Here is an 18,030-nt window from a genome sequence, read left to right as displayed (position 1 = left end):
GATGACGAGAAATATTAAGAAAGAGATATTAAAGAAAGAACTTGTACCTAAGTGAGTCAAGTTCGGCATCTTCATATCAACTCACAAATTTAGGTGATAGTATTACGTGTTGGAAGCGGTGAGACATAAAACTTGACGGAAAATGAAAGTGTAGCATATTTTTTCTCTAAACTATGAACTGACTTAATAAATTCTAACTAGAAGAAACAAACAAGTCAAAATGTATATATGTGTATAAAATGGTCGAGTTGAAAATAAATTCCGAATGAGCATGCAATCTTCGGCCCAATAGTAGGCCGAATTTATGGTTGCGGACGAATCACGGGCTACTAATGGCCCAATATGTTTATTGGATTATTATTACCAATGTGTACGTATACGTAGATTTGTCTTAGGTATAGCGCTACTTGTACGTTATATCGGCTCACATGGTCTCAATTCAATCGGTGTATATTTATTTTCTTTTAGATTAAAAAAATGAATGTAATCTTGTTTGTGATGGCATCACGGCCGAACGATTGAACCGACTGTCATGAATATTTAAGCACTCTCGTAGTTAGTATCTACTTCCAACTGGATTTTTAATTGTGTCATTTCCATTAAAATCTGCATAGTAAAGGGGCAGGGTAGCAGAGCTTCAAAATGTACACCAAAAATAATGTCTTGTATTGCAACATTGCATCCATTAACTTTTTCACTTAAATATTATCCGTTATTCATTGTTACATGACCTGAAATATTTCTCATTGATTCTTATGTAGGATTTTTAACACAAGCCAATGCCAGGGAAGAAACGAACAAACCCAGGTAGGAAAAATAAGTATGCTATTTCCAACGACAGATTAGAACAGCAGAGGAAGAGGAAACCACACAGAAGCGGTAGGACAATGAGGAAGATGAGTGATCATAGGTGTATAGCACTTGGGTCGAGCAATGTTCTTATCATTCCATTTCGGTTGAAATACACATCGTAAGGGGGCGGGAGAAGAAAGGGGTTCATACACACCTTTCAAATATTTCCCTAAACCTATTTCCTTTGTGCGAAAAATATATTCAAAAGTATGAATTATAAGAAATATTAAAAATTAAAAATGAAAATAGTAAGAATAAACAAAAAATAAAATAAAGTAAAATAAATTAATAAAAATGAAAATAAATAAATAAATAAAGTAATGATTTGAGAATATTTACGTGGAACACTTAGATGCAAAAAGAGTCTCGTCTAGTTTTCTCGGTAACAATACCAAATAAACGAAATGAAACGTGATGATACTTGAAGTCAGAACTAATTAGTATTGTAACATATTGCCTTAATTTTTGCTCAAGATTTGCTACAGTTTCAAAATATATTGAATGTTTTTATTAAAATTGTGTTACAATAGTGAGACAAATCTTTTCGTCAAATAATTCCAAAGCAGTGTCAAATTTATTGTATTTTACACCGGCACAAACTTCCTTCCAAAATGTCAAATTCCATAATACACTGTAAAAACTACAAATGAATGGTAGTATTTCAATTATTGATTAATAGAATGTGTGAAATACATGTTATAAAATTAGAAAAGAATTCACTTATTTGTATTCCCAGAAGCAGCAGAATACTCTAATTCCTATAATTCTAAAGTTTTTTTCCTATATTTTACAAGCTGATGAAATTACTGAATGACATTTACAAATACTTTGGCTGTCCGAGTACATTGGAGTTAAAATATTTAGAATTAAAGTAGTTGACAGAATGAATTTGAAAAACTGCTCTTAAGGAGATTGTGGGAACAATCGAGCTCCTTCACAATATTTCGAAAACATGTACGAGTATCTGTTTTCGACGGGAAAAAAGGCTTAATAATGGTATGAAGAATGTTCTTCACATACTTCTTCTATCAATATCAGTGGAATATTTTAAATTTTTTTCTAACGTATTTTCCTAAATGACGTCGGTTTATTGTACTAAATTTTATGTCGGGACAAATCACGATTATATTATTGCCCCATTAAATTCATTTTTTTTGTAAGTGCACTTACAATAAAAATTACCTGTTCTAAATAAATTAATTTCTATTCTAGATAAATGGGAATATTCTAGTAGGCGATAATCTTGATAAATCTTGAGCATTTTGCACAAAATCAATATGCAGTCCATGCGAGGATCGCTGTTGCCAAATCAAACTTATAGCGAATTTTTTATTTTAAAAAATAGACGAAACTTATAACTGGATATTTCGGTGTAGTATAGAAATATGAAACTAGTAAAATGTAATTAATGTTATATACAACAAAGTAACAAAGTTATATGGTACAAGCCTAATTCCGTGAGGATTATGAATTGATATTATTGCTTATTAGTAAGAAGATGGTTAAGTTCCAAAGTTGGTCGAGCATTTCTAGCAACATTTTGAAAATTTACTGGAAAGAAATCGATAATTTCTAGTTTGTGTGCTTAAAAATATGTAAGGAGAACGAAAGTTGTGTTCACTGTTTTTATATAAGCGTTCTAAACATGGAACTATTTGGAAAGCGAAGGGAATTACTTACGGCAAGGTTACCACATGGTTGAATTGTGGGAAAGTAACGAGCATTTGTATTGTAAACACGGCTGCAGCTATACAGACACATTGCCTGGATGTTAATTAACAGTAATACAGTTTGTGAAACAATGTGTGATAATCAAGAAAATCTTTTGAAAGTATGTGAAAGTCATGGCTTAATAAATCTAACAATAAATTGCAGAGAGTGTTGTAAGCAAATAACTGCATAGAAACGTGGAGAAAGTTATACTTTTCAATGTAGCGGTAAGTCACATAACCAATCTGGTTACAAACCTGCCTTCACTTGCTATCGCTCGCTCGGTATTATTATGTAAATTGAGAAATGAGCTTTGATAAAATAAATTCAAGTAAAGATTGATTTTTTAAAATCTTGCTAGCTTTTATTACGCTTTTGAAAGAAAACCAAGCGGATGACCAACTTCAGAATAAATGACAAGATGGATAATTGTATTATCATCACAGAGTTATTCTCTTAAATAAAAGATAATTGTGATTATAATTGAAATTAGTTATATTAAGGTTTTAGTTTGGAATTAAATTCATAACACCTAACAGTTCAATTTTTGTTAGTGAAATTGGAAATAATAGTATTCCATTTTCTATCCAAATTCCCTTTTTCAGTGTTTAGTTTAAAACTTTTGTCCTACTATAATGAGCTTTAGATAAGTCTCTTTCGTACCTGATGTCTTACTTAAAGTATTCTGCATTTAAAAGGAAATTATACTCCAACAGGTGGCCAGATAATTTACTAATACCATGAAAGTCTGATATTAGTAGAAGAAATATGTGAATAACCTTTTGCATACCATATACTAAGCCTCTTTGTTTCTCGAAAAAGGTGGTATTTCTATGTACCAGCTTAATTTATTAGTCAATTTGTTTCTTATGGAAACCACAAATCCTATAGATATTATATTTTACTGCTCTTGTCTTCCTATACCACAAAGGAAAATCAGCAACTTCACTGGCCCTTCAATGTCATGAGCAAAATATTGTAATCGTAATATTCAATATCAACTTTTTTTTTTTTTTTTTTTTAAGTGGACACTTAAAGTAGATTTATGATAAATTTTTCATTTTAGGATAGTCATCAACTGTGCCGGCTAATCATTTTACATACTAGTTTTAAATAAGTTGACCTAAATATATCTCTTGGAACAAATTCTTCATGTGCATTCTTATCCTTAAACCATTCTTCACAAAGTAATCCAGTTAACAATAATTGGAGTACTTCACAAAGTAATCCAAGAATAGTAACGAATTCCAAATAATCATTTTGATTAATATTAGTCAGCGATGCACTTTCTGAAATAAGTACATCCCAATTAGATCACTTTGGATGTTTAACGGTGCTCTAACTTAGGTATAAATAAATAAGTAAAACAGCTTCGTAGTCTATTATTTGTGTGCGTGTTTCATCCATCCATCCAAAATGACTAATTAAGATATTATTTTATAATTTAGACACATTAAAACGATAATATGAGTTCTTATTTTGGATCAATTGTAAAGTAAAATTTAATATTTAATATTAGAAAAAGGTGAAAAGAGAACTATATTTATAGATAAATTTGACAACATTGAGTACCAGGATTCGAGTTATAGATTTCACTCATGCATGGAAATATTCCAAGTTAGTAAAACTTCTTTTAATTCTCGAACATCTTTAACTTGAACTCAATGAAGCACTATTGCATCCTTAGTAACGTTTTTTACAAAATAGTAGGGGATTGAATATTACAATGCTTAAATAGCAGTTCCAAATTTGAGAACATTATATTGGGAAATAGGTAGTGCAAATTGTTACTGAGTACAAAATAATGTAAGTGAAAGATATATTAATCACAGCTAATTGATAAGTTTGTGAGAGAAAAAGGGTAAATGATCTGTGTTTGTGTATGTACGTATTTGTGTGTATCATAATTGTTTCTTGTAAAGCTCTCTTAAAAAGAAGATATTCAGTGAAGTGGAATAAATAAATAAATAAATAAATAAATAAATAAATAAATAAATAAAGATAGATAGAATTTCGTACTTCTTAAGTGAACGTAGAAGTAACTAGTTTCAAATAAAAATAAGATAGAAATTTGTTGACAGTCCTAGAAGCTTTCGTCACTTCATATATTTTCCACCGAGTCTTTCGATTACTTCTTAAGACGTTTTGTCCATTCTTTTACCTTGGGTTTACACCGCACATTCTGAGGAAGATCACATTCTTTGAGAAGTGGATTAAAATGAAGATCTGAAGGACATCTCTTAACAGCTGCAACTCCATCAGTACATTTCAAATAAAGATCACAGTAGCCAGGAATAGGAAACATACCATTTGGAAGAGGACACTAGAGAAATATAAGCAATAACAGAAGGCTAATTAAATACACCTGGTTATTTAACATTAGTTTGACATAATTGAATTATTTATTTACCTTCTGATTACAATAATAGAAACATGTATCTTTTCTAGCATTTAAACATTAAAAACACTAAATCTGTATTATAAAAATGTAATTACTACAGAAAAGAAGATAAATACACACAATATCTCTGTTCATCTAACAAAATAAGGAAGAACATTCCAGAGCAACATTAAAGTAATTGCTTTAATTTATCGTATATAAGCTAATCTTCAGTTACATTTTTACATTGATTCTATAGTTTTTTAGTAACATCTTAACTATTGAAATCTTAATTTCAGTTACATTGAACTATATAGAATTTTATGGTCTGAACGATCGTTAAAAATTTTAGAAAAAATGTTATTGAGGAAACAAACAATCACAGAAATAGTGATTGAGCTACAATTCAATTTTGAATGTTAAGCATGTGTAATTATGTCAAGACACAATACTCAAAAAGGGTTAAGTGCAGTATTGCCGGATCAATTTTAGGAAATTTACCGAGTGAATTGGAGAATTTATTTTAGTTTGTGACGAAGAGTGAGGGAGAGGGAATAGTTGAAGTTAAGAAAGTGGTTGTTGTTGTTGGTTGCTTTTGATATAAGTGTTACTATATGTGCAGGCGGAAGAGACTATTTGGTGTTTGTTATGATTTAGTGGTGTGAAAAGCAGTGTGTAAATGGCTAGTATATTTTCACACAATTTTCTACTCGAAATTAAATATAATTTACATGCCTCTGGTTGGAAGGTCTAACCTATCCTAATTTGGTACATTTCCCACCTATGTAATTTAGTATATTTTAGTACTTTATTTTGATTTTGTTATGAGAATCTAACCTAACCTAACCTAGCCTAATCTAATTTAGTACATTTTGGTACTTTTTCGATTTTGTTTTGAAAGTCTAACCTAACCTAACCTAACCTAACCTAATTTAGTACATTTTGGTATTCTTTGTCGATTTCGTGTGGTCCGGCGATACAACACTAATACCCTCAAAAATACTGTAGTAAAGTATTTGTAACTCAATAATAAATACTAAATGACTTTTAAGAATCAAATTACTTACCTTAGGCTCACAATGACTATTTTCAGGTATGTCACATTGTTGTGCAAGTCTATTAAAATGTAAATATGGCGGACACATTTGTAACGCTGGTATACCATTGTTGCATTCAATATACATATCACATAAACCGGGAATAGGAAAGAAACCGTTGGGCTCGTCACACTAAATGTTTTTCAAGAACAAAGAAAATTATAAATACTAAATTTATGTCTTATGATCGTATATTATTAGAATGACTGTACGAGCTATAATATAGTTGACATAGATTTGAGACTTACAGCTTGATATTTTGAATTTGAGACAATTATTGAAGTATACGCAAAAAATATTTAACAATCTTTACTAAACTTTTACAACAAACTGAAATATAGAGAAAGCTATGACAACTCTTAGTTACTTATTTGTATCAATATAACTCTTGCAACTAGTATAATGCTGACTTTTCCAATACCTTCAGCATTAATCTCTCTTACATATTTTTGAGGTACTGTACTATAAAGAAATCAGTGATTAATTGACTTAGGAAGCAATATTTTCTTTCACACAAGTATTATCAACTAAAGGTTGGGGGCATGTTGAAACAACACATTAAAGAGGAATCATTATTCTGAAGTTACAGTGAATATTTGAGCGACAAGTAACTTTCCAGGGAGCTATTCACCTTTTGGCAAGATATTCCTTCCTTTTAATTCCATACAACAACAACAGAAAATATTCAATATAAGGATGAAGAGCTATTAAAAAGGCAAGCAAGTAGGTGATGGAGGCATATTATAATCGTGAGCCTGATTGAATAGAAGATGGGTGGAGTAAGGAAGTAAAGACTTTTTATATATACTCGTATATATGTTTTCGTTACGTTTCTACTAAGTGCCCTTATCATTTTACAGCTCCACTCACGTTAAAGGTTAATATCCATTAAATCTAATCTTCGAAAATATTGTGTATTTAAAAGGAACATCTACTACCGCAGGAGACAAGATAATTCTAAGAGTCCAATGATTTTAAAATGAACTCTCTAAAGAACTACAAGAAGTTAAAAAAAAAATAATTACATTGAACGTACTAATTTAACCTAATTTAAACTTAAATGTTGATTATGAAGATGCACATCCTCAGAATGAGTATATATATCTTCTAGTGTAAAACCTTACTTTGCTTGAATCAACGCATCATCATAGAGCTCATTCCAGTTAAATTCCCAAACGACATTCTTAATGTTATACCGGGTGTATCAAAAGTCCGGGACCTTAGGCCAACTCGGTTATGAATAAAGATACGAAAAAAATGGAAAGAGAGGAAAGTTATTGGAAATAGGTGGTTTTTCAATCTAAAATGCTAGTTTCCCAACTATACCAATCGTTTGTGCTCCACACTGGTAAAGCATCCTATGTAAAATGAAATACCAACGTTGTCAGTTCACCAGATTCTTCCCTTGGGTTATCACCATATCAACAATACTAAATTTTTGGAAAACGAATTCCAGGTACGTTCCGTTCTAACAGACTTCTGTACTAAAAACATTGGATTTTCATTTAACGTAGAGCGCCTTTACCAGTGCAGAGCTCAAAAAGGTTAGCGCGATTGAAGAAATTCCAAAATTTTAAATTGAAAATCATCTAACAACCCTTCTTCTCTTTCCATTTTTTAGTAATCATACTAACGAAGTTGTCCAATGAGCACGAACTTTCGATACACCCGGTATAATTTTGAAACAAAAGAGAAGGATAAAGATGAAACATATACTAATTCATTGATCACATCGAGCTGAACAAAATGAGCATAATGATAAATTTTATACGAAATCTTCAAGATCTGGAAAAATGAATTTTTGTGGCGCTAAAAAGTGGGAAATTCGTTGCCAATAATGATTGATTGGAAGATTTATAATTGATGCAGGAAGAAAGATGAATGATCTTTTTTTTAAAAAAAAATAAGGAATAATATTTTACTTTCATATAAACAAACAAATGAGTTTCTTTTTAGATTATGGGTACCCAATATTGAAACAAGAAGTATTATTCAATATTACAACCAGAATGATACACCATTTGTGGATCCAGTAGAAGGATAAGGGCAATTAATCCATTTCAAAGAACCATTCATTACCATATCTCTATTGTTTTGTTTCAGATATTGAAACCGGAAGTGAGAGCAATATTGAAACTGGAAGATCTACACAAGATTTCGTTATAGAGATAAAGGCAAAGATGGAACTATTCTTGAGATACTGAATCCATATCATAAAACAATATCTCACTATCTCTTACCGCAATACACAGCATAATTTGGAAATCTGGAAGATTAATTCATTATTAAAATTCAAGTATGGATACAGGCTACCAATATATGAACAATATGCAAATCTTGTTTTCTTTCTAAGTGGTGGCAAGGTCAATAATGTCGAAGTTTGTCGGTTTGTGTTCACTACAAATTCTTCCGCTTGAGAACATCTAAAGTTAATAAAAAAGACAGCTTTCGAATCTAATTCACCTATTTATTTTACCACATTCTCTGAATTTCTGAGAGCGCTAAAGAAATAAAATACATCAAAAATAAATCTAGATACATAGAGAGGTCTTAAAAAGGATGATGAGGCATAAAAAGAGAAGTTACTCAGTATTCGAATTAAAAGAACGTACCTCCATTTTGCAGTTTGCTTTCTGTGGAACGTCACACGATTTGAGCAGAAAGTTAAAGTAAAAATTTGGTGGACAATGTCTGACATACGCTACGTTATTCTCACATTGGATATAGGCACTGCATTGTCCAATGATTGGAAAAAATCCATTTGGTTTTGGACACTGTAAAAGGATTAGAAAAAAGCATGTATAACATAAGCTCCTTTGTAATTGCAAGAATATATATATATATATACAGTATATTAATGGTTCGCTTTATTTAAGGAAATATCAAAGTCAGTTAACGTATCAACTGTGATCTATAATAATGAATTTTCTATCTTAGTAACTTTCTTCTTATGTTAAAATGAGAATATTTACTATCAAAGATCACCTTTCCGTAGACTTCAAATTCAATTCAGTATTTTCATTCTTAGTTTTATTTACTTTTCTTCTCGATAACATTTCTGTTTCTAGTTCTCAACTTACAGTGTTATTTCACATAGTAATAAAGTTATTGTTAGCAATGTGAATCGTTTCTAGGATGCCATATATATATATATATATACGTATATACATAGGGTGTTACAAAAATTTTGTCACAATATTTTGGGAATAGATTCCTCGCATTAAAATAAAAGAAAAGTTCATATGTGTCTGTGGTCGGAAGTGCATAGTTTCATAGTTATATGGTGTCGAAAAGGTGAAAAAAATGAACTTTAAAGGTTCATAGTTCCGCTACAAAATCGATCGTAGTCGAGTCAAGACATCACTGAGGAACTAGCATGTGAACTATCCAAATATCCATTTTCAGAACCTCAGGCGCTTGCATAATAATTTTTAAGAGAGGTTGTTTGGGAGTACTTGATCACTCTCCATCTATCTCTATAAAAATCAGTGTGCAAGTACTGGAGCATTCTTAAACATGGATATTTGGATAATTTACATAGCAGTTCCGCAGTGATGTCTTGACCCGACTACGATAGGTCCCATAGTAGTGGAGCTATGAATTTTTAAAGTTTACTAGTTTCACGTTTTCGGCACCATATAACTCCGAAACTATCCATTTTTGAGCTCAGGTCCATATGATTTTTTTTCTTATTGTGACGCTGGATTCAAAAATATGGTTACATTGCTCTTTATTGAAGGAATTGAAAAAGGCTATTTTTGATTTAATGTGCATTTTACAAGACAGTTTTCTCTTTTAGCTTGTCACAAGCTAGCAACAGAGAAAGGAAATACGCAAAACCTCAAAGGTGACTGTGGTTGTTTTACTGCGCAAAAATTCGTAGGATGTTTACTTGTTGAAGGTTATGCTTGGTTACTAACAGGATAAACCATCACGATTTTGACAACGTGACCCCGCATTAAATGCGGAAATTTGGTTAATAGTTAAGAATCTATGGACAAGTCATAGATAGATGTGGATAAGTCTAGAAATCCTGTCATTGAAATCTTCCGGCGGTAACAATCACGCTGTCCACGTGTGTACTGAATCACGCCATGTATACTGGGTGCGGTTCCCTGCTAATAGCCAATCAGAATGCAAAAGAGCAATTAGTTTCCATATTTGTGGATCTGACGAACTGGATATGCTGACTGATATGAGGTTCGTAATTCCGTATTATCGTATTATCGTAATTCCTCACATTATTTTGATGTGAGGAATCTGTTCCCAGAATATTGTGACACATTTTTGCAAGACCCTGTATATATATATAAGTACCTTTACCTCCAAATTACAGCCTGCATTCTCCGGAAGGTCACAAATGAGTTGCACGGGATTGAAATGAAGACCCCTCGGACACGCCACTTTCTTTGCTACACCGTCGATGCACTTAATGTAGAGTAAACATGAGCCAGGAATTGGTTTCGAAACGTCATTTTCGTCGCACTAGGAAAAATACGATAAATAAATAATAAATAAAAAAAATATATAAAATTAAACTTATAACAGTGTTATCATAATGAATGTACGTAATTTCTTTTATAGGGTATGGAAATATTAAAAACCTTATGCTATGTTAAGTTTCTGATTTAATAATTACTTATTCAAATTCTATATCTGGGAGAAAGTAGACCAGGTAGCTAGTATTCAGTATTTGGAGAGTACTATTAATAGAGATCTGAAGTGTGAACGGGAAGTGAAACCAAGAATAAGAATGACGAAAGAATCTTTTAGGAAGAAAAAAAAAAGCACATTTTAGGGTCATTGAATAAAATGTGACGAAAATCTCTCGTCTAATGCCTTATGCGGAGTGTTGTACAGATTGAAGCAGAAATGTGTACATTATGAAAAAAACCGACAAGCACGACGAAAAAATACGAATATGGAAAGAAGTTAAAAATATTAACTAGGTGGGATGAAAATCCATTGATGAATTATTAGCGGAAGAGAGATAAAAAATCAATACTGGAAACAACTGTTAATAAATATTTCTTTCTATCGAACATATTTTCACCACTTTCATTCTAGATAATGGGTTCTCAATCTTTTGATACTTGTAGACCAGGAGAAGACAAGAACAAATGTTGGGGATCGGCCAACTAGAAAATACACATTCTATTTAGATAACCTAACACCTAAAAATCAACTACGTAACAATTATCGTATGCACGGCAAAGCATTGCAACCAGGTTACGCGAAGAAAATTAATCGGAAATGAAAACTGCCCTCCACTGCCGTACGCATGTTATACACAACTAGAGTTATGAGTAAAATCGCCGATTTCAAGACTCTGTAAAAACGATTCTATTAAGGGTAGAAATAGCCGAGAGATGTGCTCATATACCAAATCTCACATTCCTAACTTCAACCATAGTTGAGTACTGGATCCCTAAAATATACAGTTTTTAGGCTCACTGATTCATTGACTCACTCATAAAATTGATTAGGTACTTCCCAATGAGACAGAAACAAGAAACTTTGCATAAAGGTACATTATTATGACTTGAGTATGGAAAAGGTCTAAAATTTAAGGAATGTGCTATGGGAATTTTTTATGGGCTTTTTATGGGCACATCTGGTGTTTTTGTTTAGATTGAAAATTACAAGATTTATAATGTAGTTTACAATTTGAAATAATTAATCAGTTAATAAATTACATATTTTCCAACAACTTTCCAAAATTATTTTAAAGTTAGGCAATATCCTCGTTGCACTATTATTATGATGACAACAAAGATGACGTTAGTAATACAATGATGGTAATAATGATGATGGGCATATAAGTATATAAGAACACACATAATCCATAAATTAATTAAGATTACCTGAATTTCGCAAAGTGCTTTATCCTTTGGATCACACTGTTTGCTAATTGTATTGAAATGAAGATTGTCTGAACAAGTTCTTAGGAATGGAGTTCCTTCAACGCACTCGATAAAGTTTCTACAGTTGCCGACAACAGGAAATAACCCATTTCCGAATGGACACTATATAATGAAATAAAGGTAAATAAATTATTTGTATGAAACATACAATAGATAAATTCTTTTATTATTGTTTCTTTACTCCTAAACACAGGCAGCCATATCGCTATTAAGTAGGTACCTTTCTTAATTAATTATCTGCTCAATTTGGCATTATATCTGTATAAACGTGTAGAAATATAGTCACATACTGTTAGTTAGCTAATTGAATAAGTTATAGCTATATGTGAAACCAAGGAAGGTCATCTTAGGCAAGTTACATTATACTAAATGAAACTTCAGTATCTTTATCCATGTTGCATTAGCTCCCTAGAAAATTGCTCTTAGAAAAGTAGTCAATTTTTAAAACAACAGTGACCATAAGTAACAGTAATAGCATTTAATAGTAATAATGCTTCCATGTAGTTTAAGAGTGCAACCAACCTAACCACTGGTTAGGATAGCCGAACAGGACAGAATTTTACCAGGGTATTTTGTAATATATATATACATGAACCCTCGGATTACGAACTTAATTCGTTCTGTAGCTTTGTTCGTGATTCGAAACGAAATGTTCGTAAACCAAACTTATTTTTCCCTTTGAAATTAATGTAAATCCAATGAATCCGGTCTAGCTACAGAAAAATGATACTGTGTGTATTATTTACATTTTTAAGTGTTTTCTGTGATGAATAATAGAGAGTCAAAATAGCAATATCGTTTTAAAAATAAATACTAAATTAAACATGATAAAGGATAAAACAAACTGCAAAGAATAACAAATAAATAAATTTTGATCATATCACTTTGATAAAGAATGTTTACATCAAAGTGATATCAAACACTCAAAAAAAAAAAAAAAAAACCTTTGGGCGCGTGGAATTGTGGGTACGCGCGTGTGTGTGCGTTTGTAATCCGAGGGAAATTCTGTTCAGGAAATTTGTTTCTTAAACTGATTTTGTTTCGCAAACCAAGGGATTTGTAACTTGATGATCCACTGTGCATAAATGTTACTGGTAAAAGCAGTTAAATTTCAGCATTGTACAGTACTTATTTAGAATTCAGGGTTTTAGTGCAAATTGTACCATGAATCCATAGAAACAATGCAAGAATTTCAAGTAATGGTTATCGAATACATGGATTTCAAGAATATGAGTACTTGAGCATCATTGAAAATTTAATTGGTATTGAACTTCCACTGATTAATCAGTAAAAATGCTAGTAATTAATATCTTTAGTCTATAGATTGCAATACCATTTTTATATCTACTGTAATACCCTATCTCCATCAGCTATCATTGTCTGCTACTTGTAGAACAATCTTATACGTCATACATGTAATAAAATCAAAAGTGTATGTATTGATGAATTCAACATTTTTTTTGGTTCTTCAATAAAATTAGTTTATTTTGAAAAAAATGCATTTTGGAAAATTCATATTTCACACAAGTTTCAGTAAGTCAGGATATATATATATCTATCTATATATATATATATATATATATATATATATATATATATATATATATATATATATATATATTAGGGATGGCCTATTCTGAATTTTTACTTTTCGGTATCCGGAAAGTAAAATCGGAAAAATTCCGATGTCGGAAAAATTCCAAAATTCGGAAAAATCCGGAATTTTGATTCTGATTTCGGAAAAATTAAGGAATTTTTCTGAATTTCGGAATTTTCTGAATTCCGGATTTTTTCCAAAACCCGTTTTTTTCCGGAATCCGGAGAGTGAAATTTCTGACTCCGGAAAATAAATTTTCCGGAATGCGGATTTCGGAGTATATATAGATAGATAGATAGATAGATAGATAGATAGATAGATAGATAGATAGATAGATGTGTGTGTAATTTTTGCTATCTTTCGGTACCGTGATAGTTTCTTCCTCACATTGTTATGCCTTCTAAATTACTAAGAATGGTAAACCCTTAATATATACTAGTCGAAGATCTTTTTCCCTTTTTACTCCCCCGTCATTTCTTTCTCTTCCTTTTGCTTACTCAGTACTTATTAAGTTTTCTTATTTCCTTCCTTCTTTCTATTCCTTCTTCTCTCTATTGTTGGCTCTTCTCTTTCGTTAATCTTTTCTTTTAAATTCTTTCTTCTTTTCTATTATGTTTTTTCTTGCATAGTCCCATATTACAATTCATTGCTAATTCTGTTTTTCTTTTATTCGTCTAGCTTCTTTCCATTTTTATCATTAACTTCTTACATTGTTGTTCTAGTATTTTTGTAGTCTCTCGTGCAAATTTGTGTCTCGTTTCTTTGTATTTTGTATGTGGTGTTGCTTCTCGTATTTAATCTCCTCATGTTGCTAAAATATTTCATTCACTCTTTGCTTTTGCTATGTATGTCAGCTCATGTTTTCGTGTATTTAATTCTTCTCTCTCATATCTGCATATATATATAGATCTTGCTCCCTTTCTTCTTCTTACCTTCTAAAGTATTTTGTCATGTCCTTTTTTAGTACATCCTTTGATACATTTATTTAAGAAAAAAAAAAATATAAATAGTACTGCTTCTTATGGCACAGATATGAAAAAGACGTAATTTGTATAGTATGCGTAGTCATAATATAGGTGATATCGCGTTGTTGGCAGCCAGTGATAAAAAAATTTGAGGCAGATGTAAATGAAATTCAATAGGCACTTAGGAACAACTTGAACATGATCAACCAGACGCATATATAAATTATGAAATGAGCAAAAGAAAAAGAAGCAAGTGAAACGAAGTTCAAAGTAGATCACCTGGTGGAATTGGTGAAGGAATTCTACTACTTAGGGAGTACAATAAATGCAATAACATGTGAAAACAAGATGAAAATCCAGAATAGCTCAGGTGAAGGAGGATTCGAAGAAAAGCAAAAACTTTTTTAGCCGTCAAAATTAACATAGAATTGTAGAAAAGGCTAATGGAGGCATATGTATAGAGTGTGGTGTTGTATGAATGTGAGTTATGGGCTCTAAGAGAAGAGAAAAAATGAAGAACGGAAACCTTTGAAATGTTGTATTATAGAAGAAGATTATTGAAATTAAATGGGTGAATAAGGTATCAAATGAAAAAATATTGTAAATAATAGGAGATAAAAGGATAATACTGAAGAATATTTTAAAATGACGAAATAGGACACATTATGAGACATGGGAAAATCTTCCTATTAGCTACGGATGGAATGGCAGACAGAAAAATGCTTATAGGAAGGCCATGATTGAAATGTATGAACCAAATAATACAAGATATAGGGAAGAAAAAGTACACGAAAATGAAGAGTCTGATTCAAAATAGGGAAGAGTGGAAAATTGCGCCAATCCAGTCCGAAGATTGCTGAAATGGGAAGAAGACGTAAGGGCATATAAAAGAGGAAAGAAAGGTTCAAGAAGAGCTAATAAAAAGAGAAAAGTGGCCAAAAAGGAAAAAAAAACAGAAATGAAAAGTGAAGGAGCATACGCACAGATGAATGCAAGCAGAAGAGAAAGGGACGAATGCAAAGGGAAAAAAAATTGAAAATATCACCTAATGAAGTATAAAAGAAAGACCATTCTTAGATTTTGAAAAGGAAAGACAGCTTGAGGATTCTATTGTTACAGGTCCGAAACGTAACAAAAATTTCATGTCCCCATATAAGCCTTGCTTGAGCGGAACCTACATCGAAGATGGAGAAAATATGAAATATTTAAATTGTTTGAAAAGAATTAACAATTATCATTCATCTCACCCCTTTTTATTCCAGTTTTCTGTGTATGTGCTAATTTCTAAAAGTATCCCTAATAGATACTATATACCTTCTTGATAATACATTTCATCTTGATATCACGTACCTTTCTCTCACAAAATGCAGTGGAAGGATAATCACAAAGTTCAGTAATGATATTGAAGTGTAGACCATTAGGACAGATTCTTAACTTCGATGTTCCGTTTGAGCACACATAAAATGAACCACAATCAGTAGGATTTTGGAAGTAGCCATACAGATCTGGACACTGGGAAAGTAAATAAAGTAAGAATGTTGATAAAAAAAAAAGATATATTCTTAGATAAAGTTCCGAGTAACTTAGAATTGTTAAGTCCTCAATGAAGTTAACAATCACGAATATATTCTATTTTAGTTTTAACAGTACGTACATCATAAGTTTCCTACACAATATGTTAGAAAATAATCTTTGAAACTTATGCAGCCACTAAATGTTTTTAAGGAGACGATGTAATAAATAAATTAATTAACTAATTAAATATAGCACAGATAAATTTATACAGTAAACTCTATAATGAAACGAAATGTGTTTCTCAATTATTCATCTTAAATATATTAGGGAAAAAAATTTGAGATTGTATGCAACCACTAAATGTTTTATAGGAAAAATGTAATAAATAAATGAATAGGACACACGCAACAATTTTTATAGAGGGAGTTTGGCTACGGGCATTTGATATGAAGTACTCATCAACTACCTCCATAAAGATTGTTACAGAAGTACCTTAGGATTCTGAAACATGGATATTTGGATATGACACATACTAGTTTTTAAGTGAAGTCTTGACCCGCCTAGGTTAATTTGGAACTATATACCTTTAAATTTCATTTTTTCATGTTTCCGGCAGCCTATAACTCCGAAAGGAAGCACTTGTTCACCCAGATTGGTCTCTACTTTTCGTCTTATCTTGGTGTCAGGAATCATTTCCCAAACGTTGTCGGTGTTGTTTTGAAACACCATGTATAATGTTACACAATTATTTCTCTATAATGCAATCGGTTTAATAAGACTCTACTGTACTCATATATAATTTAGAATCAGTATTATAAAATTTAGAATCTTGAGGTCATTATGGGAAAAAGTTCGTAAAAGGAAATCACGAATAATTTCGCTAACTACACCGGGTTCAAGTTTCGGTCATGGATCGAATCTTACGTAAATAGTAGGTCTCGTCTTTTTATAACCTCTGTATTGATAAAAACTTTTAAACACAAAAATTCAAACCAATTCAATTTTGTCAATGACTGTACATATCGTTTTACCTACCTTAAATTCTTCCTTCTTTTCCTCCCCCTCTCCTTGCTTCTGAAGAAGAAAAATAATTGAGTGTCTATTTTTGTAACAAAAAGATTTCCTTAAATTACCCACCAAAATTAACTAAATCTTTAGTTTAAGAGCCTGACATACTAAAAAAAATACAAAATTCACGATTTTTCTTTTGCTTCTTTTTTCGCAAGTGAAAGGAGATAATGACATATAACTTACCAGAATCATAGATAATGTTATTCTACAAGAGAAAATTTGAGCCTGAGGAATTTTCAGTGTTGCCATCCATAGAAATTACAGTGTTTCCAGAATAACATTTCCCCTAATGAACTCAACTGCATTTGATTTTGTATCATGTTGTCTTGGTATCCTATGAGTACTTTTTAAATAACATTATTATTTAATTTTAACAATTGTATGTTAAAACAATTTTGTTTATTACAAACTAAAAAGAACTATTGTTTAAAAAATAGTTCACAAGATTCCAAGATAACATGATACGCAATGAAATGCAGTTAAGCTCGTTCCTCTAGTTGCTGCCTTAACCTATATTTTGGGGGGAATGTTTTTTTTTTTCAACATTGCAATTTCTATGGATGAGAACACTGAAAATTCTTTAGGTTCATATTTTCTATTGTAGAATAACATTATGACTGGTAAGTTGCACTTCATTACTTCGTTTCACTTATGAAAAACAAGCAAAAGAAAAATGTATCTGAGGCTCTTAATAACCCATGGTTAATTTCTATGCATTAAAAGAGCCATATAACAAATTAAAAATGAATTGTGATAAAATTTATAATGTAATCAATGATTTCAATGTAATCAAAAATAATAATATATATATATATATGTGTGTGTGTGTGTGTGTGTGTAATTTTAATATAAAGTGACATATTTAGCTGTTAGCAGGTTTGAAGGAATAAACTAATAGAAAATAAAATATTTAGGTGCC

At 31.2% G+C, this 18,030-nt stretch overlaps 1 protein-coding gene across 1 annotated transcript in view; it reads right to left on the bottom strand.

The window, feature by feature from the left end:
- LOC145688908 (chitin-binding domain protein cbd-1-like) overlaps positions 1-18,030 on the bottom strand; it is an 81,090-nt gene that overhangs the window by 31,026 nt on the left and 32,034 nt on the right. Inside the window, exons 7-13 of the mRNA XM_081763078.1 lie at positions 17,076-17,114; positions 15,876-16,037; positions 11,904-12,065; positions 10,357-10,524; positions 8,652-8,813; positions 6,010-6,171; positions 4,724-4,885 (exon numbers count right to left, since the gene is read on the bottom strand). Coding sequence (XP_081619204.1) covers positions 4,724-4,885; positions 6,010-6,171; positions 8,652-8,813; positions 10,357-10,524; positions 11,904-12,065; positions 15,876-16,037; positions 17,076-17,114 — 1,017 coding nt within the window. The remainder of the gene's footprint in view (positions 1-4,723; positions 4,886-6,009; positions 6,172-8,651; positions 8,814-10,356; positions 10,525-11,903; positions 12,066-15,875; positions 16,038-17,075; positions 17,115-18,030) is intronic.

This window comes from Thermobia domestica, chromosome 7 (genome assembly GCF_964235325.1).
Source record: "Thermobia domestica chromosome 7, izTheDome1.hap1.1, whole genome shotgun sequence".
Taxonomy (NCBI): Eukaryota; Metazoa; Arthropoda; class Insecta; order Zygentoma; family Lepismatidae; genus Thermobia; species Thermobia domestica.
This window is presented reverse-complemented; position numbering and strand designations above follow the sequence as displayed.